The following is a 17,499-nucleotide window of genomic DNA, read 5'->3' on the forward strand; positions in this document are numbered from 1 at the left end:
AATCCTGAGCTTGAGCCAAACATTTACCTTTTCAGGCAAGAAAGAAAAGCTTTAAAACATGTCTTCATAAAAAACTTCAAGCACCCTGAGTCCCACCAATCACATACATCCCCTTCTGCCTTTAGACAGGGACACTTGTGCTGGGCTGGGCTGTAGTCGTCCTGCTTTCACCAGCTGTCAATTGACAGGTCACAGCACGCACTCAAACTGCACATCTCTCTGCCTCTGGTGGCAGACACACTAAAACAAGATGAATGATTGAACCAAAGTCTGCAGCCATCCCCAGGGGAACGGGTTCTCCTGTGCAGCTCAGTGAAAGCATCATGCTGCCTTCAAGGACCTGGTGGAATATCAGTCACCGCATGAACAAGCATGCATGAATGGTTCAGAAAGTGGCCAAATGTTACAGTGACAGTTACTGTCAAGATTCCCAAAATTGACAAAGAGTGAAGAAACTCTGTGAACAACTGGTTTTGAGTCACGTGTAGTCGAGTGTGAAAACATGATCTGCATTTCTGTACATTTGTTTACACTCAAAACCATACAAATAATAGAGTTAATTGTTTGTACACAATCTTAAAGAAATAGTTCAACAGAAGCTTCCATGACCAGTAACTTCATGGAGTCTCTACTGGTTTCCTGCACAAAGTAGAACTGGGAATTTTTGTTTTTAAACTTGAGTTCTTGTTAATATTAAAGAAATAAGCTATATATAAGCTGTTACTCAGTGAGATGAAGTGGGTTTTGTTTCCCTGCATCTGAACCAGCCCAGCTATTTCCACCTGGTTCCAGACTTTGTGCTGAGGTACAGTCAGTTAATGGGCTGCGAGCTGTAGCAATATACATTTCAAAATGTCAAACATTACTCTCAAATGATCCACGTTAACATTCTTGTGACCTCTTGCGGTCATGCAGATAATGACGGCTCTTGATAAATAAATGCTGAGGTAGTGTGAGTTATGTTTTGTGGTTACGTTTCTGACGTAGACACTCGAGACTGTGGTTCCCTCCTCTATCACGGTTAAATCTGGCTTTACATGACAGTCCTTCCCAAACTTAGCTAAGTAGTTTTAGTTGCCTAAACTTAACCAAACCTGTCACATGTAAAAACACTTGTGTGGTGCAGTGTTCTACTGTACTTTCTTGTTTATCACAATGTCTTTTCCCTATCAGGAGGAATCAAGCTTTGGTTGGTGGAGCTCTTCCTCCATCTTATAAAATCCCTTTCTAATGCATTTCTGATGTAAATTTATGGAGACAAAATCCTCGTTCTGCATTTCAAAGTTAATCCAAAGTTAATATGAGGCTTCAGCAGCCACAGTTAACAGGCATCTTTTTAAATTCCCTCTTTCTGTTATTATCCTTTCTCCATAGCTCAGCCCAGAATCACTGGCTGGGGAAAAGCAAAGAAGGAATTTCTTATGAAGCAGACTGCAACTTTGGAAGACAACTGTATTAATTCAGCCACCTCAGATAAACTCATGCTTTATGTTTTGCCTGGATCAAGGGCTGATTTTTATTCCCTGACATTTGGAAGCACCAAAAGCGATCGTTTAATGTAAGATTGATCTTAGCAGCTAAACCTGTTTCAATGTGTATGTCAGCATGCGAGCACTGTTTTAAAGCAGACTTGAAAAAAGGTGAATGTTTCCTTTTATGTCCTTTCAGGCAGTGACAAGGAGCTCCCTAAATGATCCAGCTGTTTCCCAGCAGTCTTGGAGATACATCATTTTCAGAGTTTGAATATCTGCTCTGGACCAGGACAGAGCATGTATGATATCAGTGGGAAAAGGCTCTGCCCTGTTTGGCTATGTGATGCGATTACAATAGGTGGATAACATCAACCAGTAGCACAACACCATCCACTCACTGTCTGTATCCTCCTTTAATGTCATTACTCAGGTTGCCATCTGTCACAGTGGCACACTAGAGCAGATAGCATCTTGCTCTCACAGCCTGTAGCTCTGACATCTTCTTAATTTTAGCAACCCGTGCACTTACAGCAGAGCTGGGTATCGACTGATACTTATGTAAGGGTGACCGTGAGTGTATCTGCCTTTTCTAATGCAATGAAAATCTCATTAATGTCAAGTTATTCCCCCTCCTGAGACCAGCATTTCTTATAACCAGGTTGGCAGATCAACACTTCTTTTTATTAATGGCAGATAAAGCTGAAAGAAAAGAGGGTCACAAAATAGCAAGCTAATCTTGCTAAAAGCAATTTTAAGCATCCTAAGTTGTTGGCTGAGCTAAGCTTCTGTTCATCTGTAAGTTCTGTTTGCCAGCGCTAGGCTGCAGCTCTTTGGGCAGGCTGGGCTGTTTGTGTGATGGCATTACTGCATGTCAGGATCAGGAGTGAAAGAAAACATTGTTAAGATTCAGCAAGTTCAGTTATTTTAATTTCTATTCTGTTTTTACTTTCAGAGAACCAGGGCTCATTTTCACCACCAAAGCTTTCCAGGTCAAATTCTACACTGCAGCTCAGACTGAGAACCTGACAGGGAAAAACAAGGTACTCAGGACTGCCCACACACACTCATACACGTACATGGAAGACACCGCAAATCCCCCCCAACCATTTGACAAGAAGCCTCAATATTACCTGGCGGACATCTGCACCACTATTAGGTTTCAGCCCCCCCACCCCCACCCAAGGTGCAACAGAGTCTGCTCCATCAGCAACGACTGAATGAGGGAAGTCTCTTGTAGTGGAGAGTAGCAGGACGAGCAGTGATTACGTTGAACGTCCTTGAAGCTTTCACTATGAAAACACGCTGAGAGCGGCTGTTTCTGACTCGAAGCTGACGAGCTCCGTTTTCTCTTTCGCTGTTGAAATACAACGTTTGTGGACCAAGTCATTTCTCTGCACGTTTGAACATACACACATTCACTTTTACACATTTTTATGGTTCTCACACCAAAAGTCTGTCACTCTTACATCTTTAAGAAATCACTCGCCCCCGGTTTAAATAAACACTTTCTGGGGCCTTGGTCAAATAATTATGGTAACAATATACAGCGCCCAGCGATGACAGGAATAATATCAGCTCTGTTCATCAGCTAGGTAATTTGTGAGGTCTTGCCGACTGGAGGTAGAAGGAATATGCTGACACGCAGTAATGGTATATAGCACAAATGGTAATGATATTTTGACAGCAGCTATCTGCAATGCTGAGGCTCCCATGAGCTGCCAGATGGTTGTGCAACACTGTGGCAATACAATGAAAAGTCAGCTTGTCACTCCAGTAGAAATATAGATAGTCTGACAGAATAACTTACCACCTCAAGGCAGTCCACTATTTTGCTTAGTTTGTCCTCTGGTAGACTAGCCAAGAGAGAAACACTGAGAGGAAAGACAAAAACACAGGTGCCGAACATTAATTTCTGCAAGTATAATACAAATTCTTACATGCACAGTAATGACAGGGGGCTTTCATGCAGCAGTTTAAAACAGTGTCATTTACAAAACTGTTTATTAAATTAAAATTACATGACCTTGACTTGGATCATATGATCCAGATCATTTTTAATGATAGTGTACACATTAATAAAGCTTCAAGCAGAGGCCTGTGCAGGACTGCTCTCACGATCCTGCTTCCATTTTTAGCATCTTTTAGGTCACTGTTTTTGTTCTCAGCCAACAAGCTCACTCTCTGACAGGGCGGCTACGCTGCCCGCTCAGCACAAAACAGCAGAGAGCCAAGGTAAATCACCAGCCAATGGGAAAGTGGAACATCTACATAGCAGCTAAAGATTAATACATATGTTTTTCAGGAGGTGGTAGAGATGATCCAAACCAGACCAAGGCTGAAAGGACAGTGAATATTGGACACATGGTGCTCTGTGTCTGCTAGATTTATCTGCCTGATTGCTAACAAGTTAGCAATGACAACTTATTAAACAATGGTCAATCACCTATTTGTAGCTATGAACTTGTTTTGGAAACTTTCCTCCCCCTAGTGGTTCAGAATTACTCGATGCAGCTTTAAAAGCAGGTGCAGTTGTCTCCTTGCTGTGGTGAGAAAATGAACTAGTTTATGCAGTAGATGAAAATGAATTAAAATTTAACAAGCCACTTTAAGATACACCTTATCTTTGTTATTGTGCTTTTACTTGAGCTGTTATTTGTTTTTGGGCTGTTTGGCCAGGGATCAGGATTTTGACCTACAGTATTTACCTATATATGACCAGTCAGAGAGATTTGTCCAGTGATGAGCTGCCAAATTGATCACTCCCTTTTTTAGAATGTGGCTATCAGCTGGTGGTCATATTTCTACCATGTCTCCTAAAAAATACTTGTTCCTAATTGGCTAACAGGTGTCTGTAATAATCATATGTCATAGATCAAATCTGAGGAAAACAACAAAAGACAACACTTTGTTAGGTCACTCTTTTGCTTCTGTCTTACTAATTATTTTATTATATCAGGAAATTTTGTTACAGGATATCACTTACAAGAATTCTAACAGTAAGGTGATGCTTGTGTATTGGCAACAGCCTGGGGTCTAACCTTCGGAGGAAGTTGCGATACTGTTCGTGCCGCATCTCAGCCGTCCTCCTCGTGATGTTCTGGAACACCTCCCGGTCCAAAGCCCATGTGCGCACTTTGTTCACTGCTGTAAAAGCAACATCACATCCATTAGTTAGTGCAGCACAGTCCAGGCTCTGATTTTGAACTGAAAAAACTACTTAACCTGAGCCACTGGTTAGTAAATACTAAAGGGACCGCAGCTGTTTTCGGTAGCAGAGTGACCAGGAAAATGTAAGCGCCGTGAAAGAATGGCAAGTTAAAACAGAAATATTAACATTTTCTTTTCTGCCGTCCAAGTTTCTCATTTAGTCAAAGTGCTCTATCTCTACAAAGAAAGAACATATTCATTTGTTTTGCCAAATTTGCAAAGAAGACCAGAAAAACATTGTAGTCTGTCATCCGCCTTGCTGGTGAGTCAGTCCAGTCGACAGGAACTCTGAGACAGGCTTCTGTTGGTACAAGATGGAAGTAGCTGTGAAAATCTGACATGAACCGGTAGCACAGAGAGTTCACCTTTATCCACTTAATCTGTTATCATGTAAAACCCACTTGGAGACTTGTTTTTTTCTGAATATCGAGGTCAACTCAGTCTCCTTTCCCCAAGGGCCCAAGTCAATTGTTTGGCTAAATATACAAACCTGAAAAAGAGCTCTCACATAGTACATGGTATGCACTTTCCAAATACCACGGAGGTGAAAAGCAATCAGAATACAAAGCTGAGGATTTCATGTGAGGCCTTTGTCAACACATCCATGCAAAATCTTGTTTGCTCGAGTCTAATGACCTGTCTGATTCCTCTGTTTTAAGAAGTCACTGTGACTCAGACGAAGGTCAGAGAAGTGTCAGATTACACTGAGGAGTCAGGAGGATGTTTACTCTGTGAGGGTATATAAGAGAGCATGATGTTTAAGTGTACTTGACATGTGAAACACTAGTCACAGTGGACACTAACATAACAAAACGTGACTGCTTTAGCATCTTTTAACTTCAGCCACAGTCAGAATTAAACTTAACGTGAAATGTAGCAAATGCATTTTACCCTCATAAACAAAGTAATCGGCTTTTTTAAGTCACCAAAACATAAATGGAATATATACTGTATATGCTTGTATATTATTGTCACTAATTTTCTCACCAGTAGAAAATGCTAATACAAGTGTAATGATCCTTCACTGGCTTCTCACGCACAAACACGACCAACTACATTTGTCAAAACATGCAGCAAAGGCAGAGTCTCTTTAAAATAATCGGCACTGCTGTTCATCTTTCCTCTTGACCTGTTTGACAAGAGTTTAAATCCTTGTCGGTTTCTTACCAAGTTTCCAGAAACAGCGTTCAACTGTGAGGCAACATTTGTAGCTGCTGCAGTCATTTGACTTCAGACTTCAAGTGGCACAAACGGATCTTTTCATGCACAATCATTTTAAAAAAAGGCAACTGTGACTTGTATAAATGCATTTTTCTGAGCATCACAAAGGCTTCACAATATTCTTTTATATTATTACAGTGTTGGCTATTAGGTTACAATGACAGAGCAGTAAATCATCTTGGTGGCCTGTGTGTTGGGAGCCACTGAATGTGAAACACAAGAGCCTGAAAAACCTCTGTTTGTCTGGTGAGAAAACACAGTATCCACGGTTACCCAGCTTCCTCTCCGGCGGAGGAGAATAACTGATACACATGATTCACAGTGTTTTGACATTCCTCGGTGCTTTCCTGCTACCTGGCACCACTGGCCATGTGTAACCTCACTGCAGACTTTTGATTTGGGACACCATGTGAGTGGTCAGGGAGGAGCACACGGCCACAGGCTCAATCCCTGCAGCACTCAGTCTGACCATAATCACACCTCATGGACGCACTGACCCTCCACTCAGTTATGATCACTCAGCCTGGATAACTGCATCGGCATAATGACGCAAATTCATAACTACAGTCTGGCCAAGAGAACCTGACCTCTGACCTCTGAGCCAGTTCTAAACGATTTAAAAATCTTTACCTCGCACTGATGCCGTCCGTGTGCAGTTGTACAGAATGGCCAACTCCCCAAACGTGGTCCACACCGCGATCGATGTGAGCAGTTTGTTGTTTTGAAATACATCCAGCTTCCCGTCTGTGAATATCAAACAGGGACAATCAATGCATTTTTTTAACCCCACATTTAGGACATGGACAAAAAAAACACATGCTAGAGTCAAAATGTAGTGGTTTTTAAATTTCATTCAATTCATTTAAAGCCAGACAGGACAACACTGGTCCTCTGGCTAGAACATCCCGTGCTTTTCATGATTTCACCAGCTGGTAAATACAGTGTGGAGACAGCCTCTAAAAATACCTGCAGACAAGCAGGTGTGTGGAACTTGTAGCAAAACTCTGAAGAAATAAGTACATACAGATGTGCAGGTTGTATTTTTACAGATTTAAAATGTAAATTCTGGTGTGTATTACAAAGATATAATTCCTCTTCCCTGCTAAAATGTATGCTATTGTTTTTAATAAAGAAAGGAAAAAATACTGTACCTTTCCTAAACTGCTAAATCCTTTATAAAAAACAAGAAAGCAAACAAAACATTTCTTCTTCTTCTCCTCCTTCCTACCATCTGTGCCCATAAGATGTATTTTTAGGATTCTGGTTCATCTGTGACCCTGACAAAAAATAATGTGCAGCGCAAATTATGACTTAGATCACAGACTTCATTAATGAGATTACAACCACTGGCTCCTAACATCTGCATCATTATTTCGAGAGCTTTCATTAATAATGAATAATCATAAATCATGAACAGTTTTACTGCCATTGTAATTATTCACATCACAAAACCTGAAGCTGTGCTGGGTTCAGTTAGGTGGTGGAACGTGTTATAAAGTCACTGCTCTTTCTCAAACAAACCCAAATTCTGTTTTATGTCTTAACACAGTTAGTTTAAAACAAGTAACATAGTTTCTGACTGATTTGGTCATATCTGGACACATCTGATTACACTGACTCTTTCTGTCCCGGGTGAGAAGCCACAGAACAACTCCTAGGACATTTTCTCTGTGAACAGCGACTTTCAGCACCAACCACACCGGTGGCCATCCAGTGAAGTGTGGGTCACACCAGCTGCGGTAGATGAAAAACATTAGCTGTTAAGTTTCCTATGTCAATTAAAAAAAGACAACTAACCTATCATAAATTTTTAAAAAGAAGTAAATGAATAACAAGGTATATTCATGAAAACACAAAAAGCAGGACTGTGGTGCTTTTCACTGTCTGAGTGACCGTGTCCAAACTTAAGTTCTTGACTCTCCTGCCAAACGGTAAACCAGAGGAATTTATACATTTCATACCCACCAAGAACTCTTTTCACAGACCTAAATAATAATGTCCAATTTTTAGAGAACAGCATTAGACTAGTTAACCTTCTAGTACAAAGATGTCACTCATCTGTGTGACTAGTAGAACCAGTCAACCAGTGGCAGAGCTGTTGTTTCGCTTCAACTCGATCGGCTGCGGAGAGAGCACGCCCCCCAGCCACTAATGTCTGAGTGTACACTAAAAATAACAATCCCAGAATACTTCAGGTCAGTGCGGAGGGTGGCGTCGACTTTCTTTTCTGCCAATTTCAGATGTTTCCTGTTAATTTCAGACCCTGAAGCCCTGTAGTCAGCTCTCATACTTTTACCATAACCTCTTGGTAATTAATATCACTCAGTAATCGGTTGCTTACAATGTAGGTAGATGTACTGTATATGTAATAAAGAGACTAAAAATAAATCCTTAACTTCACTCACAGTTTCCCTCTATTTCTTTAGTGAACTGATATAAACCAAAGGTCTGGTTGTAAGAATACATGCAAAACTGTGTTTTAATGGACTGTGCTCATATAGCACTTCTCTACCGTAACTGCAAACGCTTCAAAAAGAATCGTGTTTTCAAACTCTTAACATAGTCATCGGTCTCATACTTCCACCTAGAAAGACAGAAAAAGACAAACAACCCTCTTTTTCAACACATTGGATCAAATCCTAAGATCAAACCTGCTGTCATTTGACTGTGACATACTGTATATATAAAACTACATTAGCTCCGTTTGCTGGCTCAGTGACTTGTATAGTTTTATAGATTTCCATCCACATTGCACCTACTGTAATCTTCTCCCTGCCAGACATCGTGGATAAAATAGGTTGTGTGACTACAGTGACGTCACCACAGGCCAAACTCATGACCTGCACATAAGATTTGGGTTTGTAAATGCTCTAGCGCCGCACAGAAAGAGATTCCTGCTTTGCTTGAGGCAAAGTGAACAATCGTGATGTAGCAGCACTGGACTTCTTGTACCTCCACAGATTTTTCCACTTTTCATTTTCACACATCTACATCACGGCTTCTTTTCCTGCTCTCATTTCTTCTTTTTTAAGCGAACACCAGGTAACCATGGCTACGGTCAAACCTCACGCTGAAGTGACTCAAATCTGATTCTTTGTCCCCCCCAAAGTGACTCAGATCTTTTCATAGATGTGTGAACCAACCAAATCAGATGTTCTCAGATCAGATCTGGCCACTTCCATTAGTGCTCCTAGATCTGATTCATTTGTTTTTTAAAGTCTCCCACTTCCGCCTGTCCTCATCATTCAGTGTCGGCGCCTCCCACACCGATTCAAACTAAGCATAAAGAAAAGCAACAACAGCGACAGGGGTCGGCAGAGAGATGAGGATGTTATACTTTTGTTGAACGTTTATGCAGAAGCTTCTGATCAAGCCAAGCTGGAAGGAACCAATGGTAACTGAGCGGTTTTCAAGGGAATTGCGCAATTTACCATCACACAAATGACATTGTTGTTTTTGTGTGCATGTGAAGACTCATGTTTCAGTTACAGTTAGACATGCGCATGTGTGGCAGCAGTGTTAGCACCAGAGCCAGGTACAGGTCACTCACACAGATGAATATGACCCATGAACAGAAAAAGATCAGATCTGACAAAAAGAAATGAGCACCCAGACCTAAAATGTCAACATAGTGCAAGTGACTTCTCACTGATGGGGAGCGGGTTCTCATGTGGAATATGAACCGCAAACCATGATTTCTATGTGAAAAGTAAAGAGGAAGGATCTAGATATGATTGAAAGTGAGAAAACTGCATTTGCATTCTTAGAGCACAGTTAACAGAGAAGCGATGAGTAAATGGGGGAAATGTAAGCCGTGCTTTGAGCCTGATGGCATTCATCATTTACCAGGATTTTTACATATTGTGTTTGTTTTGTCCCATCAGAACTCCGCCCTTCAGTCAGAGGGAAGGGGCTTATCAGCGAAATCACCTGCTGATGCTTGACGGCACATGCTTGGCCACTTCCTGCTTTACAGCATCACATGTTGATTCTGCTTCTTATTGGACTGTGTGTGTGTGTCATGTGACATTTGACATGTGTTTGTGCAAAGACTAGTCTCCAGTGATCTCAGGAGAATCAGCCGCTGCAGACGATGAACATCAAAAATTCACCTCCAGGCTGAGAAGATGCGTGGAGGAGTGGCCCTACCTGCCAGGACAAACAGGTAGTTCCCAGGCTCCCCCTGCTTGATGACGTACTCTCCCTGCTGGTAGGTGCGCTCGTACATGCACTCCACCATGTCTTTGATCTGCTGCAGCTCCAGCCTCTTCAGGTACTGGTTCTTGTTCATTGCGTCTGTCAGCAGCTTCTTCACACTGTCACAGATAACCAGGTTAGAAATGTGACTTATCTTATTTTCAAAGTAGGTTTTTGATTGTTGTTGGGGGTTTAGCTGTTTATGATTATCACTGGACAGCGCAGGAGGAATTGCAGGGCTGCCATTTTGTTTGTCCCAGGTTTTTGCTATAGATTTCTTTTGGGGCCTTGAGTGTGTTTTTGTCAGCATAGGCAAAAGAACAGATGTTTGGGGAGGTGAAACCTCAGGGTATTGCAGGCTGAGGTGGACATGGCTTAGCGTGTTTACTTCAGCACTGTACTTGGTGTTAAGGTACTGGAGCTTTAGTGTTTGCAGCTGGTTAAAGATGGTTTATCTGCAGCTCTAGTTACTTGTGACTTTACAGATTCAGATTTTGAATGACAGTAGCAGCTTTGTCCTTCGCCCTCCCCTCTAAAGCTCAAACAATTAGTCAAGTAGTTGATCGATAGAAGATAATGGGCAATGATTCTGATAATCAGCTGTACCAAAATCTTTTCTGGTTCCAGATTTTTACCTGAAAATGCCTTTCAAAACCTTCCTACATTTTATCTTTTTTGCTTCTTTTATTCTTCCTTCCCTCTGTCCTTATCTATTAATGTCCATTTTTCCTTCCTTCCTCTCCTATTTCCTTTCAGATTCTTTCTTATATCATATTTTACATATTTTTATCTCAATAATGTTTTAGTGGAAGGCACTTGGTGGCAATATTGGTAATATTCTTAGTTGTGATAGCAGTTTGATTTCCTGTGGTTCCATTTGCTTAAGAAAAGGGCAGTCGTCAGTGCTTGTCAGACAGCTGATTGCAGCTACAGTACGTGGTGTGTCGCTGAGCCACTGGGACGCCCACATCCACATTTTTAGATTGCATGATAAATATTTTGTCTTCTGTGAAATGATGACTGTTCGCAGCGTCTGAGCTCCTTCCCATGATGAATCCATGAAAACATAAGATCATTGTGAGCTATCAGAGTTTGCTGTTTTGCATTTAACCGCTGCAGCGAGGGGCTGTAAACTGAAAAGGTTAAGAGCTCTGACTGAAAGCCAACTATAGCTCATGAGACCCGGACGCTGCTCAGAGAAGCGAGCGATGCAGGTAATGGGTGGTCTGTTTGTCCACCTTATCACGTATAATAAATCAGCTGTTTTGGCTTCATGAAACGAGCAGATGGCATTTTTTCCAGCCCACTTCCTTTCCTCCCACCTAGCTACAGTATGTCATTTCTCTGCCACATATTACTCTGTCATTCACACAGGACAAGGGTTCTGTTTCAGTCTGCAGGGAGCTACCGGGGGCCTCATTGACATTAGTCTTGGTTATACAATTATTAGCGATGCACGTTTAAAACATGCACATTAGATTGAGAGGGAGACTGCATGCTGACCTTGATTCACTGTAGAGTGCTATACTCGCATTGTACAGTCTGAAGAACACTTAACTGTCACAAAAAGCAGAGTGGCTTTCATGTTGGAAACCAACAGGACTTACTGCTCTCGTTAAATAACCTTTTGTGCTGTTTCTTGTCTGATGAGTTGGGTAACGTGAGAAAGGTCACACATTAAAGATCCCCCAGGTGGATTTGATCACTAAGATCTTTGCACACTTTTCCAGTTTGGCAAACAAATAAGTAAATAAATAAAACATGGCTGTTTTTTGCCAGGTTGTGTTAAAATGACAGGTAGGGTCAGCTCTCGGCACCTGCTGTTTGCATCTATTCAAGCTGTAAAAGAAGAGCAGCAGCAGAATGTCGACCTGGAGGAGAGACTAGATGAAGAGACGTGGGCAGCATGTGTTGACTGGTCTGCACAGTATGAAAGGCAAATTAAAAATGATGATGATGTTGTGTTTGTGTCCTTCTGACTGGATTCGTTGCAGCTGGCTGCTCTTGATTTTTTACTTGCAGTGGTAGCTATGAATGTTCTCTAACTCTCTGCAAGAAAGCAAATAAGTTTCCCCAAATAAAGGAAGGTGTAAGAAAAGTAAAAGGTGGTGTACTGTAGCGGAGCAGTGCAGCATGTTTGATTTAGGTTTTCAGAGTGGAACAGGACCTCTGCGTCACCTGCTTGAAGTCTGGTACTTGTACTGACCCTTCGCTGGCAGCAGTGTTCCAGGTAGGGAGTGTGCTTCACTGAGGCCTCTGGGCATTGCCATGTCTGCTTGCAGCCACTAGGGGGCAGACAACTCTACTAAAGGAATAATTAAGTTACTTTGTGACATTTAAGGTGTTTGCATGTTACTACACAACATAGAAGTCTAATATTTATCCCCTTGCTTCTTTAGAGACAGAGTGTCCTACTAAGTAGAAACATTTGCTTCTTATTGCTGTTATGTTGGGAATCTTTGTGCATCATGTCCAACTCAGTCATTGTCTCCTATAATCCTCTTAATACCCTTTATTGGAGGTGTGTAACCGTAACATCCCCATGAGGCAGCATCTTGAGATCAACTTACCTCCCTAATTGGATATAGTTCCTATTACAGCAGGACATAGAGTAGCACAGAGAGGAAACATAAGTCACTGTAAAAAGTGTTAGGAGTAACTTTCTGTGACAGGAGAGATGAAGCTTCTGATTTATTGGAAAGACATTTAGCTCTATGGCTGTTTGCACCTGCTGATGGTTATGTTTTTGACTTGTGTGGGTTTTGCAAGTGAAAAAGCAGTTTTTTGTTTTAGTGCAGTAATAAAGCAAAGTACACGGACACCCATACCTTTATGGCTGTTATTTGTAATTCCAAATCCACAGGCATGACTCTGCTGCCAAAAAACCTTTTATTCTTTTTGGTTCAGGCCTTCTACCTGATTTTGGAACGTGGCTGCAGGAGTTTGCTCCCATTCCCTACAAGGACATTAGTGAGTACTAACATTTACTTGAGGCAGTAGGTCTGGCACATAGTCGGGGTCCCAGTTTATCCCAAAGGTGATGAACGGGGCTGAAGTCAGGGCTCTGTGCACAAAACCACTCCGTTATGGACAAGGCTTTGTGTATGAGGACACTGTTGTAACAGAAAAGGCCCAAACGCAAACTGTTGCCACAAAGTTGGAAGCACAGTAATGTTTAGAATATTACTGAGTCGTGTGGTATTAAGGTTTCCCCTCACCTTATTAAATAATGATCCTAGCCTAAACTATAAACTAAGTTGGCCATATATTATGTCACTTTTTGATACAGTAAACAATTTAAATAGAAACCTCATCAAGAAATGCATTCATCCTGGACATAGCATTGACTATATATGAAATACTGTTTATTTCTTTCTTTATCAGTCCTAGCATAAGGTCACCGACCAGCAGGTGGAAAATCTTGGCCTGAGTAATGTTTTTGACAACGGCTTTTGCCACATCATCGACATGCTAACCTATGCTTCTTGTCCACCTTTCACTACTCACTCCTGCTGCTGCTTGCATATTCCAACAGTAGGCTAAGATGGGCTTAGCCAGTGGGAACCCTGAAGCTTGAGCCACCCACTGTCTGGCCCTGTGAACCTGACTGAATCTTACCTTGCATCCTTGGGTACCCGAGCCTTCTCGAATGAGAACTTGGGCAGGCTGCTGGAGTCGTAGGTCCTGGATGTGGGTTCGGCCGACACCCCAGCTTTGGCTCCTTTCCTTCTGTTGAGGGTTTCCTTGATGCGAACACTGAGGTCAGGGCTGCTCTTCCCGCTGGCTTTGATTGAAGGTGGCTGTGATGCCAGGCCGGTCAAGGCTCCGCTCTGATTCTTTATCACGTCCTGCAGCTTGTTGAGCTGGATGCACTTGTTCTGTAGCTCCTCACTCAGCTCGGCCAGAGCTCGGGTCTGTTTGGCCAGCTGCTCCTGCAGACCTTGGATCTGCTGCTCTTTGGTACAGAGCTCCTCATCCTTCCTCTTGGCCTCTCGCTCCAGTTCCTCCACTCGGGCCCTCAGGGAGTCCAGGGATGGGTTTTTGCACCTGCCACCATGGTCTTTGCTGGCTCGGCCATTAGAAGCAGCAGCAGCAGAGCCGTCCGAGTGTTTGTAACGCTTTGATTTCATGGATCCATTGCCCATCTTATCACCTGGCAAAACGATAGAGAGAGTCAGTAACAGCTGAAATGATTGAAAAGGGGAGCAAGCTTTTCCAACAGTACCGTGACATTTAGCACAAAAAGTCTCTGAGGAAGCCGGGAGAGAGCCTTCGAACAAAGAGTTGATGGTGTGATAGGAGAAAACTGGACAGAGGAGAGAGAGCAAATCAGTGTATAATGGCCAATGAGTGAGTCCTCTCCATGTATTATTCAGACGCAGGAAGTATTACATTACATCAACAGTCACTCCCTATCTGCTCTCATGGCAGCAGTGAGGGAGACGCTGCTCAGGAAAAAGGACAATTAGCCAAAATAAGGACAGAATCGTGTGAACAACATAAGATAACATACATAACATGTGTAGCACGTTTGTCTCCACATAGTGAGAGGGAACATGGCAGAAATGTCCGAATACAATCGTGGCTTTGTTGTGTGGGACTGGCGCCCACTCGCTGTCAAACAGCCACTTTATTCTGAAAATCAAAGTTACTGCCATTACTTTTAACCCTATTTACAGAGAAATCCCCTATTGTTTAGAAGCTCGAACTCTTTGACGCACTAACTGGCACACTAGTACAGATTTACTCACGCACACCTGAGAACTGCTCATATTATAGAATAGCTCGCTAGTTTTTTTCGTGACTGGGATTAAAACAAATTCATTTAACTAATTAAACTCGCTCCTGCTGCTCCGATGCCTCGTCATTCTTCTGCTGCGATGGGCGTGAAACACGAATCCGTCTGGTCCGAACTCACCTGGTTCTTTATCAGAGCCTGCGCACGACCTCGGAACACGCGTTAAGAGAGGAACTGATGTGCGTGCACATGGGAGCATCCGTGGAGAAACGGTCCACCTGCAGCTTCGGTCGCATCCTCCCGCTCTCTCCCCACGCGCGCGCTCTTGCCTCCTTGGTGCTGCGCGTTCTCGCTCGCACGGGTTTGATTGGCGGTCACACTGTATGTAGGCTTATGATGGACGAGGATAAAGTTTTGTAATAATAATAATAATGCTACACTAAGTGCAGCCTAATACTGAGCCGTAAACATTTTGGTAATTCGTTAAAAGTATTTAAGCCCTGACTGGGACTTGCAGTGGCCTAACAAGAAGTTAGGCATCAGACAGATCAGAAAATGTCCCCAAAAATTCAATTACGCTAATTAAAGACGTAGTTATAAAATCCAAAATACAGTGTATTACAATTATGTTAAAAAATTTGATCAGAAAAACAACAGAACTGCCTGAAGACTTTTTTAAAAAATCCAGAATGATAACTTTTAAGTTCAAGACAAAACACAACAGGTGATTTTTAACAATAGACAGACTTGTCATAACAAACGCACAACAAGAGGAGTGTTGTATGAGGAAGATAAGTGCAAGTGGCGGGGTGAAGGAGTGCACTTCATGTTTGGATTTGGAAGATTTAGAACTTTTATAAGGTTAAAGTGTTTATTTGTCATATGCACAGTTAGGAAACGTGTTTCCCTGTAACATGCTGACAGCTCCAGTTCAGTGCAGGCTTCATGGACTGTTGGTAACAGTGAGTTCTGGGAAGAGAGGGGTAGCTGTCCACAAAGAAAAGGTGATAGATTTGTTTTTGTTTGTTTGTTTGTTTGTTTTTTGTTGTTTTACGAAGCATCTAAATAAAAATGTAATAAATATCTATACTTTGCTTTGGGGTGCCCTTTAAAAGTGATAATAAGAAGAAAAGACACATTTTCGCCCCCTGGTGTTGCCAACCTTTCCATGACTCTTTTCTACATGTGCTACTTTTGACTTTGCATTTACATTATCCTGTGATTGTAACTTGTGTGCACAGCTGTTCATCACAGGCCACTTGTAAAGACACCAATTAGCCTATAACTTTGTTCTGTAAACATGTTGACTAACAGTTATCTGCTATGTGGTCCTGACTAGTGTAGTGGGCGAACAGAACTGCTGCTGCTGCTGCTGCTAGAAGAGGTGCTGAAGACAGCAGTGAGAGTGAGCTGGAAACCCCAAACCATGAGTTGAAAGGTGCTAAAAAGTGAGACCTGGGGGAGATCTGCAGGCTTGGGGGTCATGGGTGTGAGTGCCCCCTTTAAAACTGCACATTTGAATCACCTTTCATTTAAACCTTCTGAGCTGTTTTAAAGAGAGGAAATCTGAACAAGAGTTCAGGAGATATATGTGCAGTGAATGCCTCGACCCAAAACCGCAGTCTGTCACATCCAGAAATGATTAATTGGTTTTCCCAGTGTGACGCTGGTCTGAGCAGACTGGCCTGCAGCAGATTCCATTGACAGCCCCAAAACAATAATGGCAGCTGTCCAAAGCTGATTTATCTGCAGCACTCGGACCACAACAAAATAATCATCCAGGTCACTGAGTCCCAACCTGAAGCTGAGAGGAGTCAGAGAGGCTGCCAGATGATCTCAGGACATACTGTGAATGAGTGAACATTAGCTGACTCTGTAGTACAGGCCTTCTCCGAGTGACTGACTATGACTTCAGTAACTTAGTCAAGGCCAGTTTGACAGAACCCATTCAGTGCTGAACATTGGTTCACTGACTGTTTTGATTGCATGGTGGCTTTTATCACAGTCAGAACATCTGCGTTTGGAAATACATTAGACTGTTCACAGCACAGAAGACTGCTCAATAGTTTCTGACCTTCAGCTGCCAGAGAACAGCATGTCACTTGAAGCGTGTTGTGTCGTAGCAGCAGTTTTCATATTTGAAATTTCTATAAACATTAGTGTGGCATCATTTAAAGGTCAAGGTAAATCAGTTCATTTATAGCTCATATGATTGTGGAGTGTGTCATGGCCTTTATAGCTTTTGACCCTTTAAAGTCAAGCACAGTCTTATGACATAATTGACTAAAATAGGACACAATTCTGATTTTATGAAGCATAAATGTTGTTCTGCTCTCCTGTGTTGTCATCATTTCTCAGATATGAGACCTTTTGATTGGGAACCTGTGGTTTAGTGTGATTTGCTTAACTTAACTGCCATCAGAGTCAGTTAAGTTAATTTAATCATTTGATTTAAACATAATTTATGTTTTAGTAAATGCGGTCTGATTAACATAAATTAGATCAAAAGCTCATACATAGGAACATACATGGTGTATGTACATGATCCTCAGGAAGTTTGGTTTTGGTTAAAAAAAAAAATTCCTACCTCTTTATTGCCATTTCACATTCTTGTTCCCGTAGGCAGTGATTGTGTTGTACGCCTTCAGCCGTCCCTTCCTGCTG

General features: G+C 42.1%; 2 protein-coding genes across 6 annotated transcripts in view; one reads left to right on the forward strand and one right to left on the reverse strand.

Moving 5' to 3' along the window:
- cfap299 (cilia and flagella associated protein 299) overlaps window positions 1–3,817 on the forward strand; it is an 86,470-nt gene extending 82,653 nt beyond the window's left edge. Inside the window, exons 6-7 of the mRNA XM_020595147.1 lie at window positions 2,425–2,512; window positions 3,775–3,817. Coding sequence (XP_020450803.1) covers window positions 2,425–2,490 — 66 coding nt within the window. The 3' untranslated portion in view covers window positions 2,491–2,512; window positions 3,775–3,817. The remainder of the gene's footprint in view (window positions 1–2,424; window positions 2,513–3,774) is intronic.
- The window catches only part of prkg2 (protein kinase cGMP-dependent 2), a 32,134-nt gene that overhangs the window by 12,573 nt on the left and 2,062 nt on the right, over window positions 1–17,499 (reverse strand). For 2 of the 5 annotated variants that reach the window (XM_020595139.1, XM_020595142.1), the window contains exons 1-6: window positions 15,016–15,146; window positions 13,716–14,250; window positions 10,050–10,216; window positions 6,531–6,644; window positions 4,511–4,616; window positions 3,280–3,343 (exon numbers count right to left, since the gene is read on the reverse strand). In XM_020595139.1, coding sequence (XP_020450795.1) covers window positions 3,280–3,343; window positions 4,511–4,616; window positions 6,531–6,644; window positions 10,050–10,216; window positions 13,716–14,250; window positions 15,016–15,094 — 1,065 coding nt within the window. In that variant the 5' untranslated portion in view covers window positions 15,095–15,146. Of the gene's footprint in view, window positions 1–3,279; window positions 3,344–4,510; window positions 4,617–6,530; window positions 6,645–10,049; window positions 10,217–12,303; window positions 12,446–13,715; window positions 14,251–14,610; window positions 14,696–15,015; window positions 15,147–17,422; window positions 17,494–17,499 lie in introns of those variants that run through there. The other 3 variants (XM_020595141.1, XM_020595140.1, XM_020595143.1) reach the window with 3 other exon arrangements.

This window comes from Monopterus albus, unplaced genomic scaffold (assembly GCF_001952655.1).
Source record: "Monopterus albus unplaced genomic scaffold, M_albus_1.0 scaffold26.1, whole genome shotgun sequence".
NCBI lineage: Eukaryota > Metazoa > Chordata > Actinopteri > Synbranchiformes > Synbranchidae > Monopterus > Monopterus albus.